The sequence below is a fragment of the Somniosus microcephalus genome, chromosome 9 (genome assembly GCF_052327205.1).
Source record: "Somniosus microcephalus isolate GS21.2 chromosome 9, FLI_Smic_1.0, whole genome shotgun sequence".
NCBI classification, from domain to species: Eukaryota; Metazoa; Chordata; class Chondrichthyes; order Squaliformes; family Somniosidae; genus Somniosus; species Somniosus microcephalus.
In genome coordinates this window covers 109,424,391-109,441,100 of record NC_140995.1, presented here as the reverse complement: position 1 = coordinate 109,441,100, position 16,710 = coordinate 109,424,391, and the positions used below count along the sequence as shown (strand labels likewise).

The 16,710-nt window shown below is 41.8% G+C and overlaps 1 protein-coding gene across 11 annotated transcripts in view; it reads right to left on the bottom strand.

Annotated features, from left to right (window-relative positions):
• Positions 1-600: 600 nt before the first annotated feature.
• Positions 601-16,710, bottom strand: part of msraa (methionine sulfoxide reductase Aa) — a 380,243-nt gene continuing 364,133 nt past the window's right edge. For all 11 annotated transcript variants that reach the window (XM_085996987.1, XM_085996997.1, XM_085996992.1 and 8 more), the window contains one exon: positions 601-1,939. In XM_085996987.1, the coding sequence (XP_085853113.1) occupies positions 1,775-1,939 (165 nt within the window). In that variant the 3' untranslated portion in view covers positions 601-1,774. The remainder of the gene's footprint in view (positions 1,940-16,710) is intronic.

The window sequence follows — 16,710 nt, the reverse complement described above, 5'->3', positions numbered from 1 at the left end:
CTTGTACTGTTCCATATTATCATGTGAACATTTAATGTGCTTGAATAAATTGTCTTTGCTATTTTATCACAAGCATTAAGCCATTTATTTTAAATGGGCGGCCGTTGAAATAGCGGACAAATTTCATATGTACGTGTTAAGCTTTCGTATATCATTTCTGTGCTACGGAGCTACGTTGATTTTAAAGAATAAGACACCTAAAAATACATCATATGACAAAATGAGTGAATCTCATTCCAAATCAGTGAGTTTGATGGGTCTGTGACATCACCTTTTGTAACTGAGACCGTGCCTCACCTAAGCTAGGAATGTAAAACAACCACAATTTGGTTGTGGCTTGTTTTTCATTTGAAGGATTTAGTTACAACTTTTCAAACTTCAAGATGAGGTCTGGAATTGGATCTAATTATTTTGCATTTGTGTAATTGTCAGAACTAATGAAGTTACTAGTCTGTATCAGTGAAGGTTGAGGTCACAAATTGGAAATGTGAAGCTTCTGTACAAAGCCCTGGGATGCTTCTGCACAAGCAATATAAAACGATATTAAAAAGAATGTCACATAAGCTGGGTTGGCAGTTAATAACCACATCCAAAGAGCTGTTTATAGTAGAAATGTTAAATGTTTATTGGGGCTGTTAGAATACAACAATGATTGGAAATTATTGTCGGAGCAGAAAATAAAGCTGAAGAAAGTTGCTCTGTTATAAATTTCAAGTCTAACAAAACTACCCAGCAGTGAAAGAGAATACTTTAGCTACATGTATCAACTTTAGATACACTACACCAAATGTTATTACCAGGCTGCTGAAATGAAATTGTGCAAGCTCCCTAGTCCACAGTACTAATGCAATTTAGTGGCACTCAAAGCATGCAGCGATTTTTATTGCTCCTGCGACTGGTGGTGCTTTTTTTTTGCTTCATGTTGTTTTGCGGGAAGGGTTAGTATGGAAGCACTGCCTTTGAAGCTTTATTCTGTGGCGTTTACTAGCCTCTGTCCTGATATAACATGCAAACAATGCCAAGATTTTAATCATTATATCGTTGTCAGGGCTGACAAGCATTTAAATTATCTTTTATTATATAGGATTTTTCAAATTATTCCACTGGAGGAAATATTTTCTTTTTAATGTCCTGTGATTCTTGTGATATACAAGTCGATTTTGTCCCTGGTACATAATCATAATTCCAATACAAAAAGTGAGCAACAAATATATTTTGTCCTTATTCTTCCTCTACCTGCTATTTAGAAACATGTTCTTTATTTCCGTATTTATGACTTTGCTGCAAATAGTACACAGATGAAATCTTCCCCATTAAAGCTGCAATCACGTCATTTTATTCTTTGTTTTTGTGGGATAGCAAATTTCATTTTGCACCAATGTTGGTGATGACGAGAATAAAAAGTTAATAATAAAGAAATATATATATGATGGAAAAAATGTTTTTGTGCCTTACCCGTACTAATTGGCAATTACAATGTGCTTTAGATGAGACTGTCATAAGAGCAAACAGGTGGCAAATTATTATACCTTTTACTGCAACGTGGTGCTTATCGGGACTTCTAGATTTAAATTAGAATTTGAATGCAGAGTTTTATACAACTGTTTTCCACATATTGGGGTAGATTTTCACTTTTTCGCCGCTTTGCAAAAGAAGTGTAGAACAGGCAGCCAATCCACTCCTGCCAGTTTTCTGCCAATGCCAAAAACAAAAATCTACCCCAGAAAAAGGTGGCAAATTGGGACAATTTTAGTTGTCGTAACAGAGCCACGTCTTACTTCTGAACACCTAGTGGACATGATACCCCAGTGCCTCTCAGTCCACAATAGCCATCTGGGTTCTTATCCAGGTACTGCTGATGGTAATCTTCGGCAAAGTAGAACTCTTGAGCCTCACGGATCTCCGTTGTGATTTCACCAAACCCACTTCTATTCAGCACCTGCAAAGATAGGCAACAATCAGAGCTCGTTATAGTCACAGAGCAATTTCGACATAGAAAACTACAATAAACCAACTTTGTAACTGTCAAAGATATTATCACTGTCCACTCAGCTTCACTTTGTAAAGATTCCTCCAATGTAAAACAGCAGCATGGAATGAGAACTGAATTGAGTGAAATTAATTAAATAAACTGAGGTGCTCAAAGGGGAGATATATACTTGCTTGGGAAGTAGGGATATTATGGGATATGAAAAAGGGCAGGGAAGCAGAATTAAAAAGATTGAGTTGCCACGGCTGACAAAACAGCAGAGCAAGCTTGATGAACTGAATGGCTTATTCTGTTCCTTCATACTTAAGAGATCATCCCCCGTATCAAGCCTACTCTTTCAACAGACCATGTACGATCTACCCTAACATGGAGTTTACTTCACCTATTTAATCTCCTAAAGTAACATTCCACATACATTTTCTCTGATCGCCAAAGATAATCACGTGGAACTCCAGAATATTATTGCATCCCCGTTATTAAAATTGAACCTCAGCTGGCTGGCCTCAATGGACACCCCTCAGATCTGTGCAACGGAGAAAACATCACATCTCATGTAGGATTTGATCAGCTCACTTTACACCCATCTCTGTAATCTAGAATCCAGTTCCTATCCCAAATATCTAATCAGCTCCTTTTGGAAAAAAAATTACTAACACAGCATTAGCTATTTTTGCTGAGAGTCTGTTCAAAATATGGGGCACTCTGTGGGGAAGGAAATCCTTCTAATTTTGAACTTGTCCAGTTCCAAACTGAATAACCTGCTCAGATTACAAAGAAAAAGTTGTTGGCATATTTCAACTAATTACCCCCTACCTGTTGTTCTGTCATATAAAGGGGTTTCTTCAAACTGACTGAACTAATTCTGATGAAGTGTTATGCTCAGAATGTTAACCTATCCTTTCCTTTCAGATTCTAACAGATTTGTTGTGAATTTCCACCATTTTCTACATTTCTTCTCATTCCTTGAGTCTTTGTTAGAGACTCTAAATCCTAGAACTTTTCTTGTTGTTCTTCTCTGAAGTCTCCACATGTACCCGATTTTAACCCTAGAGAGGTTTTAGATGGCTGGGTAGCAAGGTGAGTCACAAACTCACCTGCTTCTCCAGAAATGAGGCCTGGGCTATTTTAACTTCGACACCTCATTTAAATCTCACAACCCATATATTCCAGGCATGAAGCGATGGTAAATTGCATGGCCCAGGGACCACCTGCTTCCACCAGGTAGGTGGCGGGATTGATTTCCAGGGCCAGTTGTGGGGCATTCCTGCTCCTCCTTGCCCCACAAGGAAAGTAAATAAATTTATCTGCTTGGGCCTTCCCTCACTCTGACTCCTCTTCCCGTTGTCTTCACCTGGCGGGATAGCCTCTTCCCGCTGTCTTCACCTGGCGGGATAGCCTCTTCCCGCTGTCTTCACCTGGCGGGATAGCCTCTTCCCGCTGTCTTCACCTGGTGGAATAGCTACTGTGACCTCCCGCTCAGGCCACCCAGTTAAAATTGCAGTCGGGACTCAACATGCATATGTGAAAAAGGACCCCGCTGGCCTTGGGCGGGTGTCCTTGCCACCTGCTGAGTACAGCAGGTTAAAATCCGGTAGCTCCAGGGCATGTAAATAACCTGGTAAGTTCTGCCGGGTGGGTAGGGTTAAAATTGCTCCCGACATGCCAATATTGCTTTGTAGGTAAGGTTGCCAAAATATTCTAAATGTGGCTTTACCAAATTTATTCAGGGTTAAAGTAATTTGTTTGACTTATAATCAAATGCTCTCAAAGTGTAGATTGAAGTCATCATCAAATGTTATCATACTGCATACTAGAAGCCTCTCTTCCATAGTTGTTAATGAACCGTGGAAATGCCAGGAGACCGAGGACAGACTGCTGAGAAATCCTTATTCCCAGCTCCCAACGTTATCTTCGTGCATTCGCCCCATTTCTCAGAAGAAAAGCAAGGATGGTTAATGCTGCACTTTTGTCAACTGACCACATTTTGCTCCCACAGACAAATACCCAGCCTCTGGACAAACCAAAGTGCAAATGTCAGTTCAGATTGGAAACTATAACTAGTGAGCTGCCTTCTTCCTCAAGAATTACAAATTCCCACCTCTACCCTTGTTGATGACATAGGTTAATAGAAAGAGTCACAAGTAGTAATGTAGAAATTGCAGGAACAAAGGTCAAGTAGCTTCTACATGTGCTAAGACTATGCTGTAGCCTTTAGCTCCCACTTATCTTTTTGGTTATGTAGAACTTTCATGGGTCAAAGTATGAGAAGGGAGGAATGGAGAATTTTACAAGATTATATTTGTAGTGAGATACTAAATTACTTTTTACAACTCTTTGCACTTCCAAGAATATATTACAAACACCCATGAAGACCAGATCTGTCTCTACCAGTCTGTTCTTCATGGGTGATAAGAACAGGATTAGAATACTGGAAGAAAAACAAATGATCGTGAATTCAATTTAAAGCTACATCCTAATGACACACACTGTCTCAAATGGTGCTCTTTATAATAATTTAATAGAAAAATACATTTGCATTCGTGTTTATGTATCAAGCTAGTATGGGAGCAATTTGAAATCTATTTTAGGTGTAGAACAAAATTCTCAACTCATGTTACTGCTCTCACCCTGCCTTGTAATAAAGGAACTGTATTAGCAGCCATATATACTTTCCTTCTTCCCTCCTCTCTCCTCACTTTTCTGCCCTTTGGGATAAAATTGATCTTGAGTGATAGCACAAAATGGGCAACAATGGAAATGAAAATCAGACGGAGTGTAAAATGAGCTACCGACTTGCTCTTTTTACAGTATGGCTGGCCCAAGACTAATTTCATCCCTGTTTTCGCCTGAAGGCAGTGACTCATGCTAGGGTGCAGTTCCCTCAGTGACAGTTGCCTTCCAGTACCTCTCCCAAATTGATTGTTTTTATCAAAAGCAAAGTCTTGCGGATGCTGGAAATCGGAAATAAAAACAGAAAATGGTGGAAACACTCAGCTGGTCAGGCAGCATCATGGAGAGAGAACCAGAATTAAAGTTTCAGGTCGATGACCTTTCATCGTGTCTGATTCTAGTCTCTGTAGCCTATGTGACTGAATACCTTATCCCGTCCTCAGTCGACATTCAATTTCTGCTGTACTATCCAGCAGGCTGACAGGATAGCCATCAGGAATAGCAACAGCGGTGACTTTCCTCTTTTCAAACTTAAGGACACGAAGGCCAATTGTAGCACCTCCCACTGCCACCTCAACACACAATAGGAATTGTTCTTGGGACCTCCAGATGTGCATAGCTCAGTACCATGCCATTTACTTACTGAACTATTCAGCCAACAATTTTTACCTTCCAAACAATGAAGTACTAGTCCAACAAAGGACCTTGTAAACATGTGATGGCCTACTTAACAATTGCAAGTACAGCATTCAGCACCAACTGTAACCAAAATTTTCTGTAAGCAGTTGGACAACAGGAAGTGATGTACAGTTACCGTAAATAAGCTGACAGACAAAAGCAATTTTTTTTAGCAGATGCTTCACAGGAACAGACAACAAGACTGCAGGAAATGGAAAGACAACCTCATGAAAGTTAATACCAGTACTACTGTTCAAAAGGGACCAGTAAACTGGTGTGTTGATTGAGTAAGAGAATTAAAAATACTCAGACCTACAGCAGAAAATGGAAGTGAAAATGTACTAATTAGATAAGTCAACTTAATTACTATATTTGAAAATTTTAATTAAAGAGCACGCTAGGATTCATTTTAATCTAACAATTTAAACTCAGGAGTGAAGAAAGCTATCAGGCAGGATGGAAATAAATTGGCCCCCACCCTCATTATAAAGTTCTCAGTTACTTTCAAATTCAGAATTATTCTAGAGATCACACTTTATGGATTGTATTTTCAGTAAAGCTTATAGTTAGCAATGAGAACAAAAGTGACAAATAATAATGCATTTTGAAATAAAGTAGCTAAGTGATGTAAAACAATTAAGACAATATGCAGAAAGCTGAATTCTACAGAGCATTATAGTCAGGTCTTATAACAAGATATCAATCTTATAAGGATCAATAGAAAATAGTTAGGTCATAATCAACAAAAGGCACTAAAAATGGCCAGATCATGGTCTATGGCTACTGGATCTTTTCATTTTCATGATACTTTTTCTACTTTTATAAAGAAAACCTCATTATAATGCGCAAAATGCTTCATTCCAAAGGCTTGTGTTACAATGAGGACAGAATCTATTTTAACAGAGTGTGCTTTATCAGAATAGTTTTGAACACTTCACAACTTGTGTTTTGTCAGGTATTTCTTGTTTCTTTGCAAGCAAGAAAGCAGGGATGACTATTTTGATAAATATTAATTTGAGATTTAAATTTGAATACTTGAAAATCAACAAAATCCAGCAGCTGAATGCACACCCACACTATATTGCAAATAAAACAGGTGCATGAGTGTACTCACCAAACCACTATAAAGACAGGCACATATTGTGAAGCCGTGACCAATCAACACAAAATCAACAATACACATCACCGACTTCTGCAGGATTCATACCCTTCCACTTATCTGGATGTGAATTTGAGGCACGATAATGACATTCCACACACACAGGGACACAAAGCAGCCAGCTGTGTATCAGAATTGTCCAAACTGGGACAACTTGACAATATTCTTAAAAAATGCAAAATCATCCAAATTTAGATCAGGTTGGATTGCAGATTCGGATTTGTCACTCGGCCCTACAAGACATTCCATCGATGAAGATGCTGGTGTTCTCTATTTAGCATCAGTAATAGCATTGCACTGTTGAAGCCGACTATGATTTCTACGATAAACTACATCATTTTGGATAGTCTCTCAAGAGTGGGCCCTTTAGGAATTGCATTTACATTAAGATTTACACTTTTGAATTTGTCTAAAATTAAGCAGTTTAGTGTAACCAAGTTTCATTAGACTTTGTTTGTCTACCACTTCTATTGAAAGACTAAAGGACTGCAATGTCAGCAGCAACATCATTTACCGAATATTTATTAACAGCAACCTCTTACTTCTAAGCAAGAGCTTGTGAACAAGGCATGGCCTTTGTCTACACAGAAATTCTATTAAGTACACTTTTTGTACAACTGCTTCTGCATTTAAGCATGTTGTGCATTGTCACAAATGATGCCTAATAGAATCCTTCCTGATCAGAATTGATTTTATTTAAGTTAGCATGGAATGAGAAAAGGCCATTCATCCCATCAAGCCTGTACCTTCCATACAACAGTAACCTGACACAGTCTCTTTCCTACTCCTCAGTAGACCAAACAGAAACACAGTTTTAAATCTGCTGCTGCTCTGAATTCAGGGACATTTTTAAAAATGGCTTTGACATTCTCAATCATGAAGAATGATCATCAATTTGTAGGTGGGAAATACATGTGTGCTAGTCTCGATGTTTAAGTAGGACACCAAGCAGTATCATGCAGGTTACACTATGGTCTGTTGCTCAACCAGCTTTAGATTATAACATTGGGCTGGTGTGTGATGTTATTATTAGAATCATCAAAATTGCAAAACAGAAGAAGGCAATTTGGCCCACAATGTTTGTGCTGGTTCTAGTTTGTCACTGGGGTTACCTACTTTAATCCCAGTTCCCTGCCCTCTTCCTGTATCCTTTTCACAGAATCACAGAAACCCCACAGTGCAGATAGAGGCCATTTTGGCCCATCGAGCCTGCACTGACACATATCCCACCCGATCCCCGTAACCCCTACACCAACACATATCCCACCCTATCCCCACGTATTTAAATCCCCCTAACACTAAGGGTCAATTTATCATAGCCAATCAACCTAACCCGCACATCTTTGGACTGTGGGAGGAAACCGGAGCACCCGGAGGAAACCCACGCAAACACGGGGAGAATGTGCAAACTCCACACAGACAGTCACCCGAGGCCGGATTCGAACCCCGGTCCCTGGCGCTGTGAGGCAACAGTGCTAACCACTATGCCAGCGTGCTGCCCTTTTTATATTCTTCCTTTTCAAATACTTATCCAATTCCCTTTTAAATTATGTTATAGTCTCTTCCCAATAGCACTTGCGGTAAAGTATTCCATGTTCTGTATAAAAAAAAGTTCTTTTAACTTTCTAATTCATCCTTCTAGTAATGATTCTGTATCTATCGCCCTTGTTACTGATTTTCCAACCAGTGAAAACTACTTTTCACTGTTTCACTTCCCAAAGCTAATTATAATTTTTAAAACCTCTACTGAATTCCCTCCATAATCTTCTTTGCTCTAGTAAGGGAAAAAGCTCCAATTTTGCCTTTTTTCACAACTATAACCTCTCATTCCTGGTATCATTTCAGTCAATCATTGATGTGCCCTTGCCATGGCTCTAATACCCTTCTAAAATGGAGTGCTGAGAATTCATGAAATACTGAACTGTGGCATAACCAACAGCTTGTACAAATTCAACATCACTTCCTTGCTTTTATAATCAATGCCGCTATAGAAAGTTCAGAATCCCACTTGCCTTTTCATGGCCCTTTACTATGAAACTGCACCCCTAGATCTCTTTGTTCCTACACTTACAAGAATCTTACCATTTAGGGTATACAAGCAGCACCAAATATTCTGGTGTACACAAGTTATTAAAAGCAACTTGCTGTAATTATTTTGTATAAGAATGTTGTAGGCAATAATAGTGATTAAAGGGTGAAGTCATTTGTGAAAGAATACAAGTAAGTTTCCATTGGGGATAATTAATAAAGATAAGTAAGGAGACGGAAAACTGAAGTGCTGGAAAGAGACAAAACAATAGAAAAGGTATTGAGTCAGGCACACAAAAGACAGAGATGCACAGACCTTGGAAGGCAAGAGGTTGGGAAGAATAAGCTTGAACACAAAGACAGTCATCATAAAATAAATTTTAACATGGGAAACTAAAACCTGTAAAGTTCAGTAATAACCTATGGGAGTTTATAAAATATGTATGTATATATATATATAGGAAACTCTTTTTTATCCGGCACCGACGGGATCGGCGTGCTGCCGGTTGATCAAAAAGTCCGGATTACAGAGAGGTATACTTACTAAGGTATGAGAGCCCCGTACACGGCCACAGATCCAGGCGTCCCTGTTGCATGGCAACAGGTGCAGGAACCCCAGTTACACGGCCACAGATCCAGGCGTCCCTGTTGCATGGCAACAGGTGCAAGAACCCCGGTTACACAGCCACAGATCCAGGAACGCCGGTTACACGGCCACTACTGTAATATGAAGTAAAACTTACCTGAACCTACTCCTGAATTTTGCCGGTTAAGAGAGATTTCCGGTTATTTAGGTGCCGGTAAAAAGAGAGTTTCCTGTATTCATTAAAACCCGTAATAGAAAGTGAAATGGGGGGAATTTTGCCAGCCCTGGGGAGACGGGTATGGAGGCGGGACTGTTGGGAAAATGGTAGAAACTGGGAGCGGGTACCGAACTTGCTCCCAACCCGCCTCCGTGTCATCTTCCCGGGAGGCGGGTCCCCGACTCGCACAGGGACCCGTCTCCTCGAGACGGAAAGAGGATTAGAGCCAATTAACTGCCTGTTAACAGGGGGCGGGACTGAAACCCGACAACCAGCAGTCTCGCCCCCAACGCGTCCTCTTTGACAAAATCCAGCCGAATGTTTCCAGTGTGTGAAAATGTGGGTAATATTGTAGGCTTATCTTTTTTTTCCTCTCTGAGAGGACATTAAAGTGTTTTAACGTTTCACATTGTATTACTAATGTTTGAAAAGATATTATTAGTGATATTTGTATTTTACTGTAAAGCAGAAACATAACTTTAAATTAATGGATTTCTTGATGCCTTTGTTAAGCTTCCTTTACCAAAGTGATGAGATGCAAAATTATTAATTGGGGCCAGACCTTGCTCACATTCGCCACCATCAATATCAAATTGAGAAATACCGGTGACAGAACTTATAGAAATGTAAACAGTAAAACCACAAATTGTGCGTTAAAGCTTAAATTTCTGGTAAATTGTGAACAGAAAAAAGACATTGTCTAATAATGTATCTGGGCAAATAGCACGTGATAGTTTCTGTCATGTAAACTGATAAAATCCCCAAGCTGTACTGAACCATGTCTGGTAAATGTGACATCACCTCATTGAAGTGGTTGACTTGGCAGATGCTACTGACAGGTGTCTGTAAATTGTTCTATTGACAAGCAGATGGCAATAAAATTAGTTTACTGCCAAGTGCTTGCTCACGACAGGTTTTTCTCTTCACACATCTGTAGATGTACTCATTTGACTGGAATGTTTTCTTAATGATAAGTACTTTATTTTTATTTTTGCTTTCAATCCTAAATCTAATCCCGTCAGGCGAATGCAGGTACTGTATGTAGCAATTTACAGCACTGGACTTGTATGACAGCCATGGACAGGAATCTGAGGGTTTTTTTTTGCCACTTTTCCCATCATTAATACTGAGGTGTGATACCATAGGTGCCAGCAGCCATATGGTATCTCGCCCAAGTGTCCATTGTACTCGTGAGTCTAGTTGTGAGTATTACAGGCCTTTTACTGACATCTCAGCCAAACCCTGTCCTCACACGCACACACACTTTCCAGCAGGGATTAGGCGGGTTGGGATGAGGAGCTGATTATTCTTCTAGCCCATTTTAAGTGCCACAACTCTTGCTGAGATCAGCTACCTCAACACAGTTAGGGGAATGAGCCTGGAACCGTCCTTATCGGCATAGCTCGGTATTTTTCCAGACATTTGTGTCAGCCTAAATTTAAAATGATTCACTAAATGAATAAAACATAACTCTGTACTAATCTAAACCTTTTGCTTCTCAGAGAACTAGCCAAAGATTTACTGCAGCATACCAGAATCCCAGCAAGTGATGCGATATCAATTGATACTGTGTCAATTAACTTTTTCAAAAAGGAGGTAGATAATTATATGGTAGGGAATGAAATTGAAGATTATAGTGTAATGTTTAGACTGAGATGATCAATTAGTTCATAAGACATGACAGTTCTCTATGCAGGGAATAAACGGTGGGCTATTGTTTATGGAGAGTAATCGAGATAGTCACGATGCTCCAGGCATCACAAGTGTGCGGCAGGCTTGATGGACCAGCTAGTCTTTTCCTGCCCGTCATTTTCATATGTTCGTAGACATGGGGATGGATAAATATTCTTCTGTTTTGTTTGACTAGCTTTTCATATCAGGAAGTATTTTGTGCAGAATTTTCCCTTGCAGCGACTGCACAAGCCGGAAACTTGTTCCAAAGGTCAATGACCCTCTACGAAATAAAAACCTCTTGCCATCTATGCTTACATAACTTATACATATGCCCCCTGGTTCCTTCTAATCTATCTAATTTAAATTATCTATCCACATGGACAAATTCTAGTCCCTTCATAATTTTAAAGCTGTCAATCAAATTGCTATTCGGCTTGTTGTCAGTGTATTGCAAGGAGATAGAAACAAGAGACAGAGAAACACAGCTCACGAGCACTACACATTAGGCGTTATATCCTTACCATTAGTTCACTCATAACGCCCTGGATAATGACCTTGTGGTTGAAATACTCATCTGGCTTATAGTGTCATGAAATAACAGGATTGTAAGACAGCCGTGTGTTTTTGAGGCTGGAGCTTATTCATGCTAATGCTCCGAGGTTATTTAAAGCTTTGACTTCAAGAGGTCAAATTGGATGCAACATTGTTATCACATGTATAGCTCATCTAAATGCTGTCCCTTGGCGACATCATTCGAAAACACGTCAGGTTCCACATGTACACCGACACCTAACTCTACCTCACTACCACCCTCTCTCGACCCTGCCACTGTTTCTAAATTGTCAGACTGCTTGTCCGACATCCAGTACTGGATGAGCAGAAATTTCCTCCAGCTAAATATTGGGAAGACCGAAACCATTAGGCAGGATTTTCATTGGTCCGTGGAGGCGGGATTGGAGGCGTGTGGGGGGTTTAAAATCACGAAATCGGGGGGCACGAACCCATCCCGCCCCAACCCGCCTCCATGCCAGTTTCAAAGGCGGTGGATATCCGACCTGTGCTGGGAGCCGCCTCCCCGAGGCGGGAAGGGGATTAGTGCCAATTAACTGCCTGTTAACAGGTAGTTAACAGGCAGTTTTTAGCCTAATCTCTATTTTTATTCCTGAAGTATGGGATTCCCGATGTCTCCAAACCACGCCAAGTTAGCAAGGCAGACCGTCGGGCTGGAGGACTTGGAGGGGTTGAGATGTCCGGTGTGCAGGTGAGTGATGGGTGCATGAGTGCAGAGGTAAGTGTGTTTGGTGTGTGTAAAGTGTTTAAAGAAGTTTAATTACCTTTAGTTACCTTTACAGGCTTCCTTCCTTCAGGTCTCGGGTGTCCCTCATCTCACCAGCACAGAAAGCAGAATGGCCGCGAGCTGTCAAAAGTTGCAGCATTCAGCTTTCTGTTCTGGAGAGATCTCTAAATCAGCCTGAGAGGAAGGAATTAACTTAGTGTACAGATTGTCAGTGTTTGACAGCTTCAAACAGCTGTCAAACGCTGATATTTCATCTGTCAAAAGCTCTTGACAAATGAAATGTCAATCTGTGACATCACCTGTTGCCGGGTGGCCCTTAATTGGCCTGCTGAGCCCGCTGGGCGGGCTCAACAAGGTCAATCAAGTGAAAATCGCGTGGGTTGGCCACAACTCGATGGAGGCGGGACTACAACCCCAAAAGTTGTAGTCCCACCTCCTACAAGCCTCCAGTATCAAAATCCAACCCCATGTCTTTGATGCCTGTCATAAACTCAGTTCCCTAGTCACTGACTCCATCCTTCTCCCTGGCAACTGTCTGAGACTGAACCAGACTGTTCGCAACCTTGGTGTCGTATCTGACCCCAAGATGAGCTTCTGACCACATATCCACGTCATCACTAAGACCGCCTATTTCCACCTCTGGAACATCGCCCGACTCCGCCCATGCCTCAACTTATCTGCTGCTGAAACCCTCATTCATGCCTTTGTTACCTCTAGATTTGACTATTCCAACACACTTCTGGCGGGTCTCCCATCTTCCACCCTCCATAAACTTAAGCTCATCCAAAACTTTGCTGCCCACATCCTAACTCGCACCAAGTCCCATTCACCCATCTCCCCTGTGCTCGCTGACCTACACTGGCTCCCGGTTAAGCAATGCCTCGATTTTAAAATTCTCATTCTCATTTTCAAATCCCTCCATATCTCTGTAACCTCTTCCAGCTCTACAATCCTCCAAGATATCTGCGCTCATCCAATTCTGGCCACTTGAGTATCCCCAATTTTAATCGCTCCACCATTGGCGGCTGTGCCTTCAGCTGCTGAGGCCCAAAGCTCTGGAATTCCCTTGTTAAACCTCTCCACCTCTCTTTCCTCCTTTAAGATGCTCCTTAAAACCTACCTCTTTGACCAAGCTGCCCTAATAACCCCTTATGGGCTCATTGTCAAATTTTGTTTGATAACGCTCCTGTGAAGCGCCATGGGATGTTTTACTGCGTTAAATGCGCTATATAAATGTAAATAGTTGTTGTTGTTGTATTTAAGCACACTTTATCACTTTTGAGCAAATCACAGAACAGCCCAAATAAAATGAATATTCACTTAAACAATACACTACCGTTTAGTTGCACACCATTATCCTTGGCACCCACCATTGTTTATGGTTCTCACTGCCGCTCTAGTCAGCACTGAGGAATAAAATCCTACGCAATGAAGAATATTTGTATAATCGGGCACTCAGTATTCTATAGGGCTTTACGAACTATTGTGTACAATTCTACAGTCTCATCTAATGCAGTAGTGTTTGTGCTTGGATAGGATAAATTAATTCCCTCAGGCGCATAATGGCAGGTCAACAATTCAGCCATTCAAACACATACTTCCTTTGAGGCTATGCTGTAAAAACCACATAACAGTGACCTGGAGCCCTATGAAACACTCCACAGTACCATTTAGTCCACTTTAATAAAACAGTTATGCAGTGATTTTAATAATGTGTTCAGCAACAGACAACACTGGTATCTAAAGAAGGCTTACAATGTTCCTAATGAGTAAAATTTATAGCACAAAGAGAATATTTAAGCCTGCTGCCTTTTAATTGCGTCAATACATTATCAGTAACTCCATTTCACCATGAGGTAGGCCATTTCATAGCCCACAATGTTGTCATCATTTTTTGTCACGAATTGTATTAGGCACCAAATATTACAACAGTGGAGCACAAGAAACAGTGATCTTAATTACTCCTTTATCCACCACTATCTGGATAAAAACATTTTTAAGGAAAACTATTACACATATTATTATAATTACTCTCAGAATACATCTATATTGAAAAATAATTAAATTTAATGTTGAAAAGAGTGAGGTCATCTCAACAGCAGTTACAGGCAACTCCAAAAGTGGAACATTTTAGATGGGTAGCAGGTAGTTCAGATCTACTTATGCTCTGGGTTTATATCATTATAACAATGATGTGCAGCATCAAAACCTGAATCCCTGAAATCAGAGCAAGAGTTTAAGAACAAAACAGTATTCAAAACACATGAATAATTCCAACCTTTCACTTTGTTGCCTTTATGTTCAAACATCTAAAAACAAAAATCAGTTAAAATGTATTTGCTATATTTTGTAGATAAACATCAGGGGGTGATTTTCGTGTTGGGCGGAGCATTTGCACATTCCGCCTGATGAAACTGGCAAGAGGCCCAAACCATTTTTATGGTCAGATCTTATCTGCATAATTCCAGCAAGGTGCCAGCGCTCAACGAGGGCGGGAAAGCAGGTGGCTCCTCCACGGAGCTGAGCCGGAAGTCAAACTTTAAAAGGGGGAGGCAATCCTGTTTGGGGGTGGGTGTGGCGAGCACAGGGCGTAAGCCGGCAGTGGCTGGGGAGGTTTCTTTTTTATTCATTCACGGGATGTGGGCATCGCTGGCATGGCCAGCATTTATTGCCCATCCCTATGTGGGGTCAGGAGGAGCATGAACGCTCCTCTTGGGCCTGTGAAAATCATTTAAAAATTTACCTACAATGTTTCCAGAGTGACCGCCAGCTATCCCATATTCTCTCCTTTATTAAGACTGCCTACTTCCACTTCTGCAACATTGCTCACATCCACTCCTACCTCAGCCTCTGTGCTGTTGAAATTCTCGTATATGCTCTCATCAGCTCCAAACTCAATTATTCCAACACTCTCCTTACTGACCTCCCATTCCCCACCCTCTATAAACTCCAACTTTGTTTAAAACTATGTCACGTGCATCCTGTCCCACACTAAGGCCGCGATTTTCTGAGTGGAGGCGGGTTGGAGGCAGCTTTGATGTTCGGCGGGTTCCGGTCCCGCTGCCGGTTTCAGCCACCCTGAAATTACGATTTTTGCTTAAGTGGGCTGATTAAGCCCGTCGTGCGTGATACCCGGCCCAATCTGTGGGTTCGGGTCTGCTGCTCGCCTCTGCTGACGTCTTTCAGCCAGCTGCATTTAAGGGGCCCATGCAGCCTTGTTTTTGATCAATCCTATTCTGCTGCTTCTCGGTGTGGCACATCTCAAAATGACTGCTTCAAGACCAAAGGCATCCCCTAGATTCGATGATGACTCCCTCCATGCTCTTGTGGAGGGAGTGAGAGGGCGCCAAGAGGTACTGTTCCCCTCAAATGGACGGAAGGAGCCTCCTCAGCAAACCAAGGCAGCCTGGCTGCAAATTGCTGAGGAGGTGAACGCCAGGTCTTAGTGTGCACGCACCTGGGTTCAGTGCAGGAAAAGGTTCAATGATCTGCTACGCACTTCAATCTGCTCCCCATCTCCTCTCATCACCAGCACTCTGCACTGTCAACCTACTCCTGCACATCCCACTTTACCCTTACATCCCTTGCACCCTTAACCATCCCTCTCTCTCTATGTACAGAATCACTTTACCATTCTACTATGCACCCCTCACACTTGCTATCACCGTTATCCAATGACAACTAACAACGCACAGGGAGGGCCCTTGGTATTGGCACCTCACTCCATCTTTGTCTCCCTCTAAGCATCTATGCTATGGATTCTCTACACTCATTCCAACATTCTCACTCAAACTCCACTTGTGTCCTTCATTGCAGGAAAAGAGAGCCCATAATAAGAGGGAGAGGGGCAGGACAGGAGGAGGGCCACCTTCGATTGCCTACTTGACCACCGCTGAGGAGGTTGCTCTCGACATCGTCGGAGGTGCTGAGGAGCTGGAAGTGGGGGACAGTCAGACGGGTGCAGTAGAGCAAGCTGGTGACAGAATAGATTTGCAGCCCTCTCGTTTAGATTGCATGAGTGGCTGATATGGCATCTGATGGATGGAGTTCTGATCATCTGCACAATTTGATGTGCCTGCTATGTTAATATCGCATGTCTAATTCATGCCTTTACTCCCCCACAGGACCATCGAGAGCCCCCCTCCCCACTGTCCAGGAAGAAGAGCCAGAAGACTCCTCAGAGGAAGCTGCAACCTCTGAGGGTGCAGTGTCAGCAGAATTGAGCGCACCCAGCACCAGCGCAGAGACGCGCACCTCGGTGGGTCATTCGCGAGATAGATTAGTGTTGTCACCTGATGTATCACAGCTCACAAGTGAGCATCACCAGATGGTGGAGACAGGGACAGCGGTGGAGAGTCCTCGTCGGAGGCCGCAGGACGCTCCTAGCTCTGCTCAGCTGCATGTGGACCCT